We start from the raw sequence: 18,915 nt of genomic DNA on the forward strand, positions 1-18,915 counted from the left end.
GGACGTTATAAGTAAAGGAAAGTTCTGTCATTAAATAACAACAACCAAAATAAACTTCCTAACAAACTTAAACTGGTTAGTTATCTTAAAGAGCTCATACTGCCCTACACTACCCTCCCAGCATGCAGGCCTGCTGGTCGTACCTAAAGTCTCTAAAAGTAGTATGGGAGGTAGAGCCTTTAGTTATCAGGCCCCTCTCCTTTGGAATCATCTACCAGTCAGGGTCCAAGAGGCAGACACCCTCTCTACTTTTAAGAGTAGGCTTCAAACTTTCCTTTTTGATAAAGCTTATAGTTAGAGCTGGATCAGGCTTGGACCAGCTCTTAGTTATGCTGCTAAAGGCTTAGACTTCCTGGGGAACTGACACACTGGGATCCTGTCTTGCCCCCTTCGCCCCCAACCCCCTCACTTACTTTAACTCTTCCTGTCCCATTGAAAGTTATTCACCATAGACCTATCTGGAGTCCCTGAGCTCCCTTGTCTCTTAGGTACCTCTGAGCTGCCGTAGACGTCCTGCTGCTGATACTGATACTGCTTTTTCTCCCATTTTCAAGGTGTTTTCCAGTACTGGAAAACTGGTCAACTGTTTTCCAGGTTTTCCAGGTTTTCCAGGACGCGTGGGAACCCTGTCATCTCATCACTATCACCGCTCCCTCTCTCTCCTATTCTCCTCTATCCCTCTTTCCAGACCCAACTCAGTCTCAGCAGATGTCTGTCTAACATGAGTCTGGTTCTGCTCGAGGTTTCTGCCTGTTGAAGGAAGTTTTTCCTTGCTGCTGTAACTAGCTAAATACTGCGAGGTGCAATGCTCATGGTGGATTAGGTGGGGTCCGACTTAGTCTTATCCTGTCTTGGTGTTGGGTCTCTGTTCATAATTTGACATAGAGTGGTGTAGACCTGCTCTGTTTGTCAAAGCATCTTGAGATAACGCTTGTTATGATTTGGCGCTTCATTGGATTGATTGGATTGGATTGATGGATTGATGGATTGATGGATTGATGGATTGATGGATTGATGGATTGATGGATTGATGGATTGATGGATTAATGGATGGCTTAAAACTTTCCTTTTTGACAAAGCTTATAGTTAGAGCTGGATCAGGCTTGGACCAGCTTTTGTCATGCTGCTATAGGCCTAGACTGCCGGGGAAACTGGCACACTGACACACTGGGATCCTAGCTCACCCCCTTCCCCCCAACCCCTTCATCACTTACTTTAACTCTGCCTGTCCCATTAAAGTTACTAACCATAGACCTTTCTGGAGTCCCTTAGCTCCATTGTCTCGTAGATTCCTCTGAGCTGCTGTAGACGTCCTCCTGCTGCGGACGATCTGGACTCCAGCTGATACGGACGTGCTGGACTCCAGTGGCAACAGCTTCTACGACTCGTCTCAACACTATCACTTCTCTCTCTTACTCTCCTCTATCTGTCTTTCCAGATCCAACTCGGTCGAGGCATGATGGCTGTCTAACATGAGTCTGGTTCTGCCTGAGGTTTCTGCCTGTTAAAAGGAAGTTTGTCCTCACCACTGTAACTAGCTAAATACTGCGATGTGCAATGCTCATGATGGATTAAGGTGAGGTCAGACTGAGTCTTACCCTGTCTTGAAGTTGGGTCTCTGTTCATAATTTGACATAGAGTGGTCTAGACCTCCTATGTTTGTAAAAGCGTCTTGAGATAACGTTTGTTGTGATTTGGCGCTATACAAATAAAGATTGATTGATTGATTGATTGATTGATGGATTGATGGATTGATGGATTGATGGATTGATTGATTGATGGGTTGATGGATTGATTGATTGATTGATTGATAGATAATTGAATGTTTTGGTTTTTCATGAGCTTGATCTGATGCTACTCTTGCAAACCCTCTGAAAATGGATACAAAAAAATAAGATCGTCTGATGTCATCCAGCTTCAGCTGTCGGATCTTTGTGATGTCGATGTTTGCAGAGAAGTCAATGGTTGAGAGCTGAAAGAGAGAGAGTGTGTGACTGCACAGAACCAGACATGATAATTCTTAATGAGTGAATGGTATGTCATGTTGGGCTTAGGCCAAACCACTGTACAGATTACAGATTGTTAGAATAGTTTGAATTATGCGTTTGATTTTAAATGTGCTCTAAAGGAGGGAACAGTAGATGTTATTTCACTTCTGTTTTTTATTTTAAAGTCAATCTATAAGAACTGAAAGTATGTCTGAACCAGATCAAACAGACCGTTACAGAACTCATAATGAGGACGGGGAAATTACCAGAACTACCACAGGACAGTAGACACGTATTTGTCTATTAAAATTTACATCCTGATCAGTCATGCAGTCTACAGTTTACTGCAATACCAAATCTAAGTTTGGACACACACCTCTTGTCTGCCAGAAACACCCTGAGCGAGCATGGCTTCCTGTTCAATGTTGATCCAAACAAACATCAACCATGATAACACAGGGGGGAACAAGGCTTCTGACCTGGGTGACAGAAAACACTTACGTTAGAAATTTGCTCTGCTTGAAGTGTTGCTGTGATCATGGAACGCTACATTAGACATAATGTGAGGTGTTAGAGCAGCTACATTACGTGTGTCTGAAATTTTGGTCTTACCCAGTGCTGAGCAGCAGATATGTGGCGGTGAGAGACAGGAATATGCTGAGGAGGCGGTGGAAGATACGCGTTGAGCTCAACAAAGGAACGAGCAAAGAAGATGCTGGAGGAACGGAAAGACATGGAGATGAAATATCACTCAAATTAATCAGATTGTTTCGGGGATAGGCAATACTTGATTTTAAACATGGAGTGTATGTATAAACAGGCTGGTTCCATTGAAGAAATCGTTCATGAAACAAAATCTGAGCGCAGGAACTCAGAGCGATTCTGATCAATGCAACATGCTAGAATCAAAAAAGGACTGGGAGCAGACTTGGCCTAAGGGTTAAGTCGCGTGCCCATATAGTAGGCCGACCGGGTTGTGTCCCATGTGTCATTCCCCCACTCTCTCCTGGTTTCCTGCACTATCCACTGTCCTCTCCTCTATCAATAAAAGGTGTAAAAGCCCCAAAAATAGAACTTAAGAAAAAAAGAGTCAGACTATAAAAAGTGAGGAAGAAATTTTGCAGAAGACTCAGTATGTGAATTCACATGAGTGTCTGACTTTGCACAAGGTTTACACATTTGTATCAGAGCCTCACATCTCATAGAGTCAACCTCTTTGGGAGTCCAAAATGAATTTATCTGGATGTGATGATCCAACATGTTCAGCAGAGACACTGACTGCATAGTGCTAACCATGTCCTTTTCAAGGTACCCGCAAAAGACAACCCTCAATCTGCAGAAGCTGCCTCTATCCCTCTTTCCAACCCCAACTCAGTCTCAGCAGATGTGTGTCTAACATGAGTCTGGTCCTGCTGGAGGTTTCTGCCTGTTAAAGGAAGTTTGTCCTTGCCACTGTAACTTGCTAAATGTTGCAAAGTGCTCTGCTCATGGTGGATTAAGATGAGATCAGACTGAGTCCTGTCTGTAAGATGGGACTGGATCTGATCCTGTCTTGATGTTGGGTCTTTGTTAATAATAGAACATAGAGTACGGTCTAGACCTGCTCTGTTTGGAAAAAGTCTACAGTTAAGATCTGTCGTGATTTGGTGATGTATGAATAAAGGTTGATTGATTGATTAAAAAGCAACTTTCCAACATGATAAAAAGCTAAAAAGAGTTTTCAAGGAAGAAAAAATAAAAGAACAGTGTCACTGATAAAGGTGGGCTGATTTTTGTTGCAGATGTTTTGTGGTTTGTCAAGTTACAAATGTTTTTTTTTTCATGTAATAAGCCTAATTCTTCTCTTTGCTAAAAACACCAACAAAAAAATGACATTTTAAAAATGTGTTATATTGTACAGGGACGTATGATATAAATTGTGTAACAGGATCTAAAGTTCCTCCTCTGTAAGGTAGGATATTTAGAAGAGGTGGGCACATTCCCAAAAATGTGATTTATGTCTTAAATATGTGACTTTTGTGGAAAAAAAGAACATAAATGATTATTTTATTTGAGTGTAATCTCTCCATGTTGTGGTGAATGGTATCACTCAGACCTACCGAGTGTGGTCCAGCTGATGATCTGATTAAGAAGAGGCAGGCCCTGTTTCTGCTGCAGGCTGGAGTGTGTCAGGGATGGCACGTATGCACACACTGCCACGTGGATCATCTGTTGAGTGTGATTAGTAAGTTAATATTATTACAGTCCCAAACACACACACACACATACACACTCATGAGATGTGCTGTAGTTACCTGTGTTACAAACTGCTGCCTGTCACTGAGGTGCAGCGGTGTTCTGTGCCGTGAGGACCAGAGGAAACAAGCTGATGTGAAGAGAGAGAGCACACCAGCGCAGGTCCTGAAGAAGGAAAGAAACAGTGTGACATCTTTTAATTTTAGACTTGTTATAGGGCTTCACTTTTTTTAAATGTCACAGCTTTAAAAATCTTTTTAACACATATCATGAAACTTCTTTGTGGTTAATCACATATTACAGTCAGTTTGCTTGTTATAGAGTCCTGCTAAGCTAAAGCATTCATGTGCATTTAGCCAGGGTCCAAATAAAAAGTCAAGGAGTGAAACATTTTCAATCTCACTACTCTATGAGGGAATATGTTTCTCTAAGGGTGGATAAATAGACTATTTATTGGTTATAACCCAAATCTGGGTTTTGTGTTGTGTTGCTGTGGTAAACTTTCTGATAAATGCACGCAAATGGAGGAAACACTCACACCAGATGTATGTTGGGCTCTCTGCCTACCACAGGCATCAGGGGAAATGCAGCCAGACACAGACACCCCAGAAACCAGCTCAGTGAACGGAACTACACAGGGGGGGGAGAACAGAGAAGAGCATGTAGTTAATGTGTGAGAGGGGGAGAAGGAAAAAGTGAAGTACAATACAACATGAATTCATCCATTTGTGTTCAATAATACTGATTCTTATGATTGTCTTTATATTATTGTAGGAATCTAACATGAGCATATAAAGGAAACAGATCAATGTAGAGAAGAATATGTAATAATATGTCAAATAATGTCAGATTTGGTCATGTAGGTGTTATAGAATAAATTTAGGCAGAGGTTTTAGTCATCAGAATACCTCCAGAAATATACAGAAAATATTAATTTCACATAAATAAAGAAATGTAAAGAAAGTATGTATAGAGTCATCACAATGTGGAATAATTTACCAGTTATCATAACTGAAGCACCCAGTAAGGCCAGTTTTAAAAGACTCTTAAAGGAACTCTTCACCCTACCAGCCCGGGCATAGCCTCAGATCCTCAGGCAGGAACCTTCTTAAAGTTCCCGTCACAAAGTAGAAGGGTGACCGGGCATTTGCTGTGCAGGCTCCGTGACTGTGAAACAACCTGCCTGAGGATCTCAGGCAAGCTGCATCAGTATCTTCTTTTAAATCAGCTGAAAACGCATTTTTATCGAAAGGCCTTCTTGTAATATCTTTTTATCCAAGATGCTACATTTATTTTTAATCTACTTTTATTCATTGGTTTCTTTTATTCACTCGTTGTGTTTTATTTATTAACAGATTTTTAATGTTTTATTGTTTTACTTGCTTTTAGTAGTTTCTCTTTTACTCTTTTATTCAACTGTTCCTCTTGATTTGTCTTGCTAGCTCTATTTGTGCTTTGTTTTTGTTTTGTTTTATTGTGGGTTTTTATGATGTAAAGCACTTTGTAACGTCTGTTATGATAAGTGCTTCATAAATAAACTTTAGTATTATTACTATTATTATTATTTAACATTAACCCTAACATTAATAAATTTCAGTGAACACGTATGATTGATCTTCATTAGATGTGCTGTTATGTGATGTTTACTGATATTAATTCAGGGGAACATGTACATTACATCCATTATGTGTATTCTTTGAAATGGTTGTGGTATTTTCTGTTTTTGTATTTCATGTATATTTTGTATGTTATGTTTGTTTTATATGGATCTGAATAAAGGAATAAAGGAATGTCATAAGGTCTTGATTGAGGTCACTGACTTCAGCTGACATCCTTAAATCAACAGCTCAATCAAGGAGGCATGCTGTTGTGTTACATTGCCGTGAGTTAACAATTTACTTCCTTGTATTCAGTTTTATTTCCATATCAAAAATGAAATCCTGGTGTTTTGTGACTTTAAGAGCGACATCCTGTGAAATCATTACCTTTGCAGTGCCAAAGAGACCCGACACGAAGGGCCAGAGAGAGAGGGAAGCAAGGCCAAGCGTCAGCATGGCACGATGAAAGAAGCTCACCACCTGGGGGCAACAGAGCTCAACTGTCATCCAGACTACAGAGAAACCTCATACTGTTCATGATGAGCACTACAGATAGTCAACAACCTGCAATACACACTGTGTGTTAGCAGTCAAGTAAATACATCTCTCTGTACATTACATCTCTTACCAGGAGCTCAATTCCAAAAGCCACCAGCACAAAGTAACAGAAACATTTCCACAAAGGCAGAGAGGGAGCCGAGCGGATCAGATCTGTCAGAGTCCCACACCTAAAAATGGATCATAAATGAGGTTATTTTTCTGAGATAAAAGGGGAAAGGAAACCGCAAAGACCATCTTTCATCAATTTGCACAAAGGACACATGAATGAATACAACGGCAGTTCAAAGGATCTAATTAACACTTCACTGCAGCCGCCACAGACACGTATGAACAACGAGGGAGGGGAATTTAACACAATGAAACCAGCTTCATGCACTGATTGTTGGATCTACATTGTGCCTGAGTGTGGGATTTGCTCCATCTTTCAGGATGCATACACATTCCACTTGTTGCATTGTATTGTGTGTGTGTGTGTAGATATGTTTCATGTTGTTATCTATTCAGCATCTTCTCTTATGTGTGTTACTCACTCTTTGAGAACAGAGTACCACACAGGGACAGGCAGCAGGCAGTATATGTAGTAAGTAACAGGGCTCCTTTGGATCAGCAGAAACACAGTGATCACCACGGTCACACTAACACACAGCCTCACCAGGGTACGGTCTGGAATCTGCAAACATAAAGTCGCAATACTGAAATGTAACTAAGCGAGAAAATCAAGTTCTGTGATCTGGTTTGGGTGGATTTAGAGAGTCAGAGGAATGGGTATTACAGAGTATGCCCCGCCCCCGACCTGTTTGAGGAGGCTGGGATGTCTGTCAAGGCTGGCGTGAGTCTTCAATATGACAAGGACGACATAGGAGGTCCAGCCTACAAAGCCCAGAACCACGCTGCAACCCAGGAAGAAGCGGTCGTAGTTGTGGTAGTAGACCAGGCCGTCCAGAGCGTGAGAGATGAGAGACTGACACAGAGAGATCTGGAGAGACACGGAAGAGAGGATTTGATGTGGGGCGTGAGCTAAAGTAAGAATGTAATAGATAAAGCTCAAAGTGGATGAATCAGTGTCGAATGTACAGTATCAGTAAGAAGTGACTCACTTCTGCTGCAACATCAGCTGAATATTACACACAGCTGTTTGCTTTGTTATATTGCAACACAATTCAGTAACACACCCTCAGCCCTGCATTTGTACACACCAAATTTCAAAAGCAGCTTCACTAATCAAAGTCTCAACAATGAATCTGAAGCTTTGCTTTAACTCAACACTGTTTATCTTCCTTTTAGCTGCAGACTGCTGTAAACCTCTCCAAACACTCACAGCGTCTCCGTACTTCTCCAGCTGAATCAGTATTCTGGCCTTGTGGATGAACTCTGCTTGTTTGGACTCGGTGAGTTGTCTGTGTAAACAGAGAGACAGAAAATAAAGAGAATATGTGTGGCATTGCATTTCAATACGATCTTACATGTGTACATTACAAACAACGCAAAGTCTTTCCTAATTCTTGAGGCCAACAACAGAATTCTTCATCAGACACCCGATTAATACTCTAACTCAGAACATCTCTGAATGTCTTCCAAGTTTCAAATCCTGCCTCAAAAAACATCAAGCCACATCGACTACTGTAACTGCCTTTTTACCTTTTTTTGTAACTTGCCCAAAAAATCTCTAAAGAAACTGCAGCTTGTTCAAAATGCTGCTTCCAGAGTTTTAACTAGGAAAAAGAAACCAGATCACATAACTCCTCTTTTAAAAACTCTGCACTATCTCCCTGTTTCTTTTAGAATTGATTTTAAAGTATTTTTTACTTGTTTTTAAAGCTTGCTTTTAAACAATATTACTCCCTTATTCTATCTGTTGATAGATGTTTTCCTCAGTTAATTTATTCTCTATCCAACCACAACCACGGCTTATTCTCCACACTTCTTTTTAATTTTAATTTTTAATTTATATATTCAGGATGTATGTATGTTTGTGTGAACGTGATTATGTATATATTGCTGCTGTGCAGTTATTGACCTAACCGTGTTCTTATACCACTGCTCTCTGTCCTTTTAATTACCCCTGGGGATAAATAAAGTGTTTTGAATTGAATTAAATTGAATTGAATTGAATTGAATTGAATTGTCATTACATGTCAGACCTTAGTACTCATACTTACTGGTACGGGGTGAAGAGGAAAGACAATGTTGTCTCTTGTTTCTGGGTCATTTTCACCTGAAAAAAACATCAATACCTCTGTCACCACAGACTCATACAGCCTTATTTCTCTATAACACGGCATGTGAAGCACCAGCCTGAGCACAACTTATAACTCTGAGTCATTTCAAATTCTAATATCAAAGCTATTATTTAAAATAAAAATATAGGGCCAGAAAAATCTCTAAATGTCATCACATCAGTAGAATTTAAGCTGAATTAAACTGATAACTTTGTGACGAATTAAAGACAAGAAAACGAATGATCTTATATCAATCAAGTTTGACAATAAGGTGACGAGTGATTGGTCCTTATAACGGAACATGAGTGTCTTTAGTAACAGAGCAGCATGCTGTCCTACCTTGAACTGCTCCAGTATCTGAATAGCATTAGTGAACATGCTCTCTGCCTTGAACTGGTCACTATTGTTGAGGTATAGAAGAGGCAACACACCCTGAGGAGACATGAAACACACACAACCAAAACACAATATTTATATGCATGGACATCATTTCTACTAGATCATATTTCAAAACAGTAAGACTAGAATTGTTATAGGAGTGTGGGAATAAAGAGTTTTAGATATGCTGCTCTTGCTGTCCGGGACCTGCTGCAGGAGAGTTTGGGTTTGAGTGAGCTTGTCTCTTTAAAAGCAGATTGGAGGAAGCTGCATCAGCTTGTAGTTGCTTTGACTGATGACTTCTGTCATTTCATCCATGATATGTTGTCATGTTTTAGAATTTTGTGTTGTTTGTCTGTAACTTTGTTGGAATGTGCTGCTGCTGCTGCTGCTGATGATCTTGGCCAGGACACACTTGTATAAGAGATTTTTAATCTCAATGAGGTTTTTCCTGGTTAAATAAAATTCAAATAAAATAAAGACATGTTATCTATATATCAGTAATTTACGTAAAAATGTCATAGATGCAAAGTTCCATTTTTATACATTTTATCATTTTATACACTTCAGCTTTGTCCTTATCAAGTGCCATTAACAACCTACAAGCTGCTGATAGTCCAGATGAATCTTTGTAAACTAAGTCCAGTTTTAAATGCCAACAAGACTAATGTGATTTACTTTTACAAATGAGGTGATTGAATGTGTCCAAAGATTACAATATTTGGGTTTCTCTTTGATGAAAATCTGTCTTTTAATTGTCACATTGAGTCTAATAAAAAAACTGAGGGTTTCTTTTACAGAAACAAATGCTGTTTTTCTTCTGTTTTTTTTTTTATTCTAGCAACCTTTTGATCTGTTAGTGATTGATAAATATATGCATGCTTCAGCCTCTCTGAAAATGATGGACTTAGTGTCCCATGATGCATTGCGCTTTGTTTCTGGTTTAGGATTTTGCACACTTCACTATTCAAGGATTCAAGGTTTTTCATTGTCATACCAATACAAGCTGTCACATGATATGGAACAAAATTTCGTTTCTCAGGTCCCGTATTAAGCCAAAAAAAGAACATACAATTAAGGGAAGACATAGTAATAAATGTAAAAATATAAATACAAATATAAATATTGTGCATAGTGCAATTGAATGTGCAAATGTACAGTGAGCAAGTTTTGAGGTAGTCCATTTTATTGTACTGTTCATGTCAGAGTCTGTATGGCTGGGAGAGGCCGAGACTACAAAGCACCAGAGTTCAGCAGTCTTACAGTCTCAGGAAAGAAGCTGTTCCTCATGTTTTGTATGAAAAGGTCGGCTTGTCTTCCTTACACACATTAGCTTATATAACACTATCAGACACATGCTTTACTCACAACTTCTGGCATCTTTAGAACCTCCAGACTCAACTATTGTAACAGCATCCTCTACGGCCTTCCCTCCACTGACCTCCAAAAACTCCAATATGTCCAGAACTCAGCTGCCCAGTTAAGCTCCAGAGCCCACATCACACCCATCCTTCAGCACCTCCACTGGCTGCCCATACAGCACTTCAGGATCCTGCTCCTCACCTACAAAGCCCGCAATAACCTCGCCCTCTCATACCTGACCGACCTCCTCAAACGCCACTCCCCATCTCGCCGCCTCAGATCATCAGATGCCAACCTCCTGTCCCCTGTCACCAAGTCCACCGCACCTTGGGGGACAGAGCCTTTGCACATCGCCGCCCCAACACTTTGGAACTCTCTCCCATCACACATCAGCAACTCTGACTCACTTCACTCGTTTAAAAACCACCTCAAGACCTTCCTGCTCAAAAAAGCATACAACACATAACCTCTACTCCAGCCCTGACTCTGTCTTTGTTCTGCTTTATTTTCTTTGCTTTATTTATTTTTCTGTAAAGCAACTTTGAGTACCAAGTAAAGCGCTATACAAATCTGATCAATTATTATTATTATTATTATTACTATTATTATTATTATTATTATCCATCCATCCATTATCTTGACCGCTTATCCCGTTAGGGGTCACGGGTGGCTGGAGCCTATCTCAGCTGGCTTCGGGCGGAAGGCAGGGTACACCCTGAACAGGTCGCCAACCTATCACAGGGCTAACACACAGAGACAGACAACCATTCATGCACACACTCACACCTACGGGCAATTTAGAGTGATCAATCAACCTGAGCATGTTTTTGGATTGTGGGAGGAAGCCGGAGAACCCAGAGAGAACCCACGCATTCACGGGGAGAACATGCAAACTCCACACAGAAAGGCACCTCCGCCGCCGGGCCGGGGATTCGAACCATGAACCTTCTAGCTGTGAGGCAACAGCGCTACCCACTGCACCACCGTGCAGCCCATTATTATTATTATTATTATTATTATTATTATTATTATTATTATTATTATTATTATTATTATTATTTGGAACAATATGTGCAAACTGCAACTTCAGTGTTTAACATAAAGCTGAACCAACAAGCCAATTAAGCAAAAAGAAACAACGAAGCGTAACACTGCAACATGGGACATCCAGATATTTTATGTGTGGTTGGTGGAGGTGAAGCCAAAGGCAAGACTCCACATAATTGATTGTCTTTTTTCAGCAGTCGTGGCATTTAGTGTAGATTCATGGTCAGCCTGACGTTAACCTGGAACTACTTTTACAAAATTGCCGATGCTTTAGTAGAAGTGTGTTTTTATTCAACCCCTAACACACCCCACACTTATGACTCCAGGCCCTTTCCCCTAGTGTCCCGCCCCCCAGTTTGGCAATCATTGATATTTACGATATAACTGATCAGAGTATTGGACAGAATTAATTATTTATATAGACTTACCACAGAGTTCAGAGGAAATGGTACACCGATGAGAGAGGACATCAGCGCAGCAATGTCCCCCTGCAGAAACAGTGAAATAAAAAGCACATCAATCAATCAGACTTTTCAAAGCACTTTTCATACAATGACATTGTAACATAAAGTGCCGTACATAAAAACAACTTAAAATAGAATAAAGAAAAAAAATAAAGAAAATTTAAGAAATATATAAAAATAAAAATAACCCACCCCACAATCCTAAAGTTAAGAACGCAATATATGCAACAACAATAATAATAATAATAATGATGATGATAATAATAATAACAATAAAAACAAAATAAATAAATGAAAAATAAAAAAGAAGTTGCTGAACGAACTGATGAAACGCTCTCATGATATCTTAATGAGGAAACACTGGAGGTAAAATATGATGTTAAAACTCAACACAGGAAATTAAACTCACCAAAATAAAATACATTTCTACGATAATAAAACACTAAAGTATCAAACCATTAACAGAAAATAAGATGTTATACTTAAAATAACTAAATAAATAAAATATAATAAAAAGTGACTAAAATTTGAACTAGATAAATAAATAAAGTAAGGTGAAATAAAACTGTCATAAGAATAAAACTCTGTTCAAAACATCACTTCACTGCCTGTAGTTCTTTTATAATCAATACTTTTACTTTCTACTTTTAATGTTAAAAGCAGTGACATTATTAACAAGTGCCATGGCCATTGGTCTTACCTGATTAACATCAACTCTTTTAACATGCTCCAGAGTCCAATCTGACGAAAACAGTGAGGATAAATAAGGACGACAGAAAATGAAACACAGTGTTAAAATACAGAATTCCACTCTATAAATAACGCAAACATGGGTCTGGATCTAAAGCTTAAATACAAAATTAGAGGCATGTAAGCAGATAGCTTATAATGGTTTAGCACCTTGTAGGTAGCCGTCTTTATAGGGTTGTGGTTCAGTGACTCTCTGGGCACTGTTAACACCGGCTCCCCACGCCACTAAAGGGGTGAGGGTCTCAGAGGGGTGGCCTGCACCATGTGAGCCTAGGTACACATGTAGAAATAGAAAGATCAATTAACCAATTTTTTTTTTTAGTTGCAATGAGTAAACTGGCACACACTCGAGAATCTTACCCCAGTTTGTCATCCCGTGATCAGAGGTGAACACGTACGCTGTTTTGCCGTCATTACCAAAAAAATCCTCTATTATAGACTCCATCTCAGCCACACCAGTGTCTACTAGACCAATGTTGTCAAGGTATTCCCTGAAGAGAAGACAGAGGATGCATTTAGTTCTACTTAAGTTTGTAAAAATATGTTGATATCACTTGATGTTGATGAAAACTTTGACAAAGGAAACAGTGAAAAAAAAAGGTCAAATAAGAAATCACAATAACATATCTCTTACTTAGACATTGGTCTATGAGCATGTCCATTTGTGTCGATGCCCAAGAGATGCAGAAAGAGGACATTCTTATCCTTCAGCAGACTGTCCCTCAGACTGGAGTTCGATTTGGCTGCCTGAAAGAAAGACTAGCACACAGAGAGAAAAACAAACATTAATTCAACACAGAAATGTGCTGCAGTTATGATTATATATTCCATTATTTACAGTTAGATATTTGGGGATTACATTAAAACATTTTTATGACCTTCTCAGCTGTCTATATAAAGCCTTTTAATCACAGAATTCAATATTAATGCTCTTAATTCCACAACCATACTTTGACTTGAGTGAACACCCAGGTGTCCAGCCTGGAGGCGTCTGTGGAAGCAAAGTCCTCTTCCCCTGGTGGGTATGCGTGGGTATACATGTGGTCTCCACTGGCACCTGGATGATGATTAGATGAAATATCATGTTAACATAACGGGATGGGATTAAAGTCAGTGTGTCTAGATGTCAGATTAATGATGCAGTCTCTTTGTGAACTTCTGCCTTTGTGATAACTTGCTTGGTGTGATGTTGTGTACGTGTGAGAGCTTCTGTTCACTTCTGTACCTTTGGAAAACATAGGCAGAATATCAGGGCTGCCCCAGCACCAGGCGTATCTGCTCTCATTAAACACAGAGTCAAACTCTACGGGGTTCTCCTTCCACCCTGAAGAACACAAGAAAGGTCAGTGCACCTTCATTTAAAAAAGACCTATCAGTGGTCACACAGACACATGTATACAAACAGGTACATAAATGTCAAGCAGTCGTACATTAACTCTCATGCACAGATGCACAGCTACCTTTAGCAACGGCACTAACATCCTCATAGAAGCCAGCGATGAGAGCGACATGCCCGGGGCGAGTCTCAGTGGGTACACGTGTGTGTGATACACCCCAGGTACCTCTCTCTTCTATTATAGTCCTGATATGGAGAAGAAGAGACGAGCACACACAAACATTATTTACTCTACTGATATTCACAGAACCTAAAAAAAGACAAAGTTTACCTAATGCAAACAGACACACCACATTACAGCTCTTTACTCTGCGTCCGCTTCCTCACCTCAAGTACGGGGCCCTGGATGAGCCATTTTGGAGGAGTGTGTAGAAACTGTCTGCCCTGAGGCCATCAGCCACCAACAACACTAGCCTAGAGGCAGGAGGAGCCAGGGGTGTGGCCTGGGGTGTCATCCCATGGACCAGAGGAGAGGTGAAGTAGATGTCAAAGATGGAGATGAAGAAAACCACGTGGACGGTCAGTCCGACCACAAAGAAGGTGATCACCCGCATTTTGGATGCCGACACCGGGCTGGGTCTGCAGAGCAATCAGGGGGAGAAGTAAAGACTGATATCAATAAACAGAATGAAAATAGGTACATTAATTATAAACAAACTTTACAGTCTAACAGCTTTTAATTCATAGTTAAAGGTTTAGGTTAAACAGAGGAGGATGTGTTAGAAAGGTTAAGTGTAATGTAAACTGGTTAAGCCAAAGTGTGCGCCGTGTATAGACTGCTTAATTAAGGGTAGGGGGTAATCCTTGGGTGACCATATGCCATTAGTAAATAATGACTTTAATTGGTATCTCTTTACATTTAAGTGGTACATCACAAGCATTTTAAATATTGCAGTGAAAGAGACAATCAGTTTAATCTTCATACAAAGCAAAAATAGAGACTTACTTGTATGTAACGACACAGGGACCAGCCCATACAACACTGGGAACACAGGCTTAGTGATGAATGAATGAGAGAGCAGATCTAACAAGTGCAACTTCACCAATTAACCTGATTTAGCTTCCATTTATCTTCGTATAAGAGCCGACTATATATATCCACAGTCCCCGACAGATGAAGACCTTTGCGTGCGAAAACAGATCAACGAAGTCTTAAAGAGCGTCCGTTTACAAACCAACTGTCCCTCACTGTAAGCAGATTACAAGAAATTCAGGTACCATGAACATCTACTTCCGTGTATTGACTCTGACGTCTTACGTTGACGTGCGTGCATTTCACAGCTGAATTGTGGGTATTGTAGTCGATATTTTTTCCCCCAGCGATACATTCCTCACAAGATTTTCGTTTTAAAAAGCTTTTGAGTAAAGGTGACTTATTATGTGACCATGTGTCAGATGGTGGTTTTTCATGAGAGTGTCATTTTCACAGCTCGTTGTTTTTAGATATAACATTTTCTGTCATACTGGTTCCGCTGTCAAATGTGCCCTGCCCAGTTTTCCCTTCTGTCCCTCCCTCATCCAATCACTTCCGTGTATCCCATAAAAGAGGCGGGCTTAAGGATAACGTCGCTTACGTTCGACCAATCACATCTCTGCATTCCTTCCCTCTTGTCAAACCTACCAAACAGCAGCTAGCTCTCCATTCAGGAAGAAACGGGTCAGATTAGCTTAGCTAGCTAGTGCTGAATATCTTTATATTTCAAACATGGCGTCTGTGAACCCGTTTAATCTCAGTGACTCTGAAGAAGAGGCTGAACGGCGACCGAATGAAACACTTGACACAGAGAGGAGCCCGAGTGACGGGGCGCCCGGGCCGCCGCTAGGTAACGCCGAGCCTCCGACGCTCCTGCTGTCCAGCACCCGGACCAGCCCGAGCGGGGAGGGCACCGCGGTCTCGGTCTCTGCATCCTCCGCTATGGCAGGCAGCGCTGAGACCCGGGTCTCTGTGGACGTGATAGCAGCTCAGCTCTTACGGGACCAGTATGTCCTCACGGCCCTGGAGCTTCACACTGAGCTGCTGGAGGCGGGCAGGGAGCTCCCGAGACTGAGGGATTATTTCTCCAACCCGGGCAACTTCGAGCGACAGAGCGGCACCCCGCCTGCCAAAGACCAGGTGCTCGGACCTGGAGGACCTCTGAGTAAGTGTTGTTGTGTGCTGCTGACAGTACCAGTCACGTAGCCGGCTGTCAGCTGTGTTAGCTCTGTCCAAACGCTGCATTACACAGTCAGCCTGCTAGCTAGCTCGCGTTAGCTTGAAGCCGAAGGTTTGATCGATCATGAGAGATCCGCTCCTGCTGCTTCTGCTGCACCTGCTCTCCGAGTCCAAGGCCCGCAGCCAACAGGCTGTTTAGTGGGTCAGCAGTGTTTCCTCCCCTGCAGTCAACGAGAGCATCACAGAATCAGATAATGTGATGTAGGGGTGATAGGAATGTCTGGGTTATAACACATTATCACGTTGGATGTGATGGATGTGTGTTGGTGAGACACACCTATGATCAGTGTAATTGATCCCTGTAGGAAAAAGCTTGTTTACCTTTTAGTCTGATCAGTGGGGGGTGAGAGGTCAGACAACAGGCTACAGATGGGCAGTATGCATCCTTTATATATATATATATAACATATATAGTGATTTTCGTGATTGACAAATATGCAAAAGGACAGTTAATAAGTTGTACACAACACATGACATGGAACAGCAGAAAACCAATAGAAAGTATACTGGTAGAGAGTTGAAGGCATTTCAACCAAGTTCAGATGACTGCTGTAAGATAATAATAATAATAATAATAATAATAATAATAATAATAATACAATTAACACAATATATAATAATATGATAGTAGCAATTGGAAAGTTGTCAGTTCAAAACTGAGTGGGTAAGAGAAGGAACAAGTAAAATAACAATAATAATAAGAACAATAATAATGATAAATAAATTAAAGTAGAGAGAGAAAGAAGAAAAAAAACAAACAAAAAAAAAAACTTTGGACCAGGATCATCTCACATTAAAATACTGGGTTTATTAAATTTCACAATGCAAGGAAGGGATATTAAACACTACTACTTTTCTTTCAGAGTCACCCCTGTCCATATCTCTCATGGACTAACATGCAGCAGTTCAGGGTGGTGGAAAAGTCCTTACTCTAAACAAACATGCCATGCAAATAGTAACCATAGTGACAGTCCAAGCCACAAATCAATAAAGCATGCTGCTGAGCAGCAGGGGTGATATTACTTTGACTCCACTTGTTCCAGAGGGGACTAAGCCATGAAGAAACCCTTTCTTGTGGCCCAGTTTGATTCTGGGTGAGTGGAGCAAACTTATTTACTCTTAACAGAGACATGTAAAGCTCTGTAAAGCTCCCTCAGGTCTGTAAGCTATACATTAGCTAAGAGAGCTCTAAAGGACTACACCGAGATGGGGTTTTGACTGAGCATGGAGGAATGAGAGCATTAGTGGATGAAGTGGATGAGTGATTTGGAAGTTGTGTTGGGAAATGTCCATGTCTGCACTTTTCTTTTAACTTGTCCTCTTAGGTTTTAACAGGAGAGTTTCAGCTTTGGATTCTCTGAGCAGTGATATGATCAGTCTTATCTATCTACAGTCTTTATCTTAGATCAGGGAGAGAGAGAGGATGAGAACAATGTCACTGACCCAAATAGATTGTTACACACCCAACTTATCTTTTGAGGGATCAGAGACACGCTAGCAGGAGGAACTTTTGACTTCTTGGAGGCAAATTGATTCTGATTCAATGCAAACTGAATCTTCCTTTGATAACATTAGAAAAACACATGGTTTGGTATTTCTTTCCATGAATGATCATTTATGAGCAGTGTCATTGTTTTCATTAAACAAGGGGTTCTTCTCATCACTTCAGGATTCCTGTTTTTGGTGCAGACTGGGCACTGAGGCCAGACGATGAGTTTTCATGGTGTAAGCACCTGGTGCTTTTCCAGCTCAGTGCTTCAGAGAATATAAATGAATGCAGGTTAAGAAGAGTTTGTTGTTCTAGAAGTAGAATATATGTTTTATTCAGTTACATGCAGCAGTGACGGGCAACGACCTGATGTCTCTGGAGACCGTTGTGTCGTCTTGGGTGTGAGTCTGGGCGAGTCTACACGACAGATGCCAAACGGTCAGATTCAGTGTCTGTCAGTGAGAAACCCCGTCCTGTGGAATTAAATACTTGTAGACTAAAAAGCTAACTGTGCCGTGTGAAGGTCCAGTGGTCGCTTTATCAAACAAACCCCTGAGCAGTGTAAAGCATGGTGCTAACAGAATAAATGTTTAGTGATGTCTCCAAAGAAGCATGACAGGAATTGACAGCTCCCCCGTCGAGAAACTTACAAGAAGACAAACAGAAGTCAAAGTGAAGGAGGAGAGTCAGGCTGATTTTAAAGGGTAAACACAGGGTGGACATGAAGCAGCTGATGAAGGGGAAAGTGAAGGACTTGGACTAAGACAATGCTACTTTTCTTAGCATGTCATGTGATGACTGCATTGATCTTGTAGCTCTTGTCTGAAGAACAAAAGGTGCAGTTGAGTTGTTTGTGTGCAGGCTGGTGTACTGATCAGGAGCCCTGCAGTGTAGATAACTTGTTTGTTCTTTAATTTCGACAATAATAACACACTCATTATGCTGCTTGTGATTATAACTCTAAGCACTGCTGCACAAAGTAAACATCTGAGTAGAGCTGGGCGATAATTTGATAACTAATATGATTTTTCTCAATATGAATATAACAAACATGCAATACAAATTTGATATATTTAAACCTGTAATTACCCCCCCCAACCACTGGAAAGGGAGGGGGCGCTAATGTGCCTTAAACGCTAGTTACCCATAGACTGTAAATAAAAATGGACAGCGTTGCTCCGCCTCTTCCCGTTGTACAGTTCTGAAGCCAAAAAAT

General features: G+C 40.7%; 2 protein-coding genes across 9 annotated transcripts in view; one reads left to right on the top strand and one right to left on the bottom strand.

Moving 5' to 3' along the window:
* Positions 1 to 15,282, bottom strand: part of pign (phosphatidylinositol glycan anchor biosynthesis, class N) — a 20,701-nt gene extending 5,419 nt beyond the window's left edge. The window contains exons 1-23 of one of the 2 annotated variants that reach the window (XM_034706165.1): positions 14,945 to 15,282; positions 14,326 to 14,577; positions 14,063 to 14,184; positions 13,828 to 13,926; positions 13,553 to 13,659; positions 13,237 to 13,361; positions 12,963 to 13,093; positions 12,753 to 12,872; positions 12,553 to 12,593; positions 11,817 to 11,876; positions 8,941 to 9,033; positions 8,542 to 8,597; positions 7,701 to 7,779; positions 7,155 to 7,358; positions 6,913 to 7,052; positions 6,450 to 6,549; positions 6,209 to 6,301; positions 4,762 to 4,853; positions 4,283 to 4,388; positions 4,088 to 4,196; positions 2,601 to 2,703; positions 2,365 to 2,467; positions 1,886 to 1,972 (exon numbers count right to left, since the gene is read on the bottom strand). In XM_034706165.1, coding sequence (XP_034562056.1) covers positions 1,886 to 1,972; positions 2,365 to 2,467; positions 2,601 to 2,703; positions 4,088 to 4,196; positions 4,283 to 4,388; positions 4,762 to 4,853; positions 6,209 to 6,301; positions 6,450 to 6,549; positions 6,913 to 7,052; positions 7,155 to 7,358; positions 7,701 to 7,779; positions 8,542 to 8,597; positions 8,941 to 9,033; positions 11,817 to 11,876; positions 12,553 to 12,593; positions 12,753 to 12,872; positions 12,963 to 13,093; positions 13,237 to 13,361; positions 13,553 to 13,659; positions 13,828 to 13,926; positions 14,063 to 14,184; positions 14,326 to 14,552 — 2,397 coding nt within the window. In that variant the 5' untranslated portion in view covers positions 14,553 to 14,577; positions 14,945 to 15,282. The remainder of the gene's footprint in view (positions 1 to 1,885; positions 1,973 to 2,364; positions 2,468 to 2,600; positions 2,704 to 4,087; positions 4,197 to 4,282; positions 4,389 to 4,761; positions 4,854 to 6,208; positions 6,302 to 6,449; positions 6,550 to 6,912; positions 7,053 to 7,154; positions 7,359 to 7,700; positions 7,780 to 8,541; positions 8,598 to 8,940; positions 9,034 to 11,816; positions 11,877 to 12,552; positions 12,594 to 12,752; positions 12,873 to 12,962; positions 13,094 to 13,236; positions 13,362 to 13,552; positions 13,660 to 13,827; positions 13,927 to 14,062; positions 14,185 to 14,325; positions 14,578 to 14,944) is intronic. The other variant, XM_034706166.1, reaches the window with a different exon arrangement.
* A 305-nt stretch (positions 15,283 to 15,587) lies between these two features.
* The window catches only part of relch (RAB11 binding and LisH domain, coiled-coil and HEAT repeat containing), a 51,547-nt gene continuing 48,219 nt past the window's right edge, over positions 15,588 to 18,915 (top strand). For 2 of the 7 annotated variants that reach the window (XR_004634502.1, XM_034706171.1), the window contains exon 1: positions 15,588 to 16,136. Coding sequence is in view for 5 of the 7 variants with exons in the window: in XM_034706171.1 (XP_034562062.1) it covers positions 15,704 to 16,136 (433 nt within the window). In the remaining 2 variants the exon portion in view is untranslated. The remainder of the gene's footprint in view (positions 16,137 to 18,915) is intronic. The other 5 variants (XM_034706167.1, XM_034706168.1, XR_004634503.1 and 2 more) reach the window with 4 other exon arrangements.

The sequence above is a fragment of the Notolabrus celidotus genome, chromosome 17 (genome assembly GCF_009762535.1).
Source record: "Notolabrus celidotus isolate fNotCel1 chromosome 17, fNotCel1.pri, whole genome shotgun sequence".
NCBI classification, from domain to species: Eukaryota; Metazoa; Chordata; class Actinopteri; order Labriformes; family Labridae; genus Notolabrus; species Notolabrus celidotus.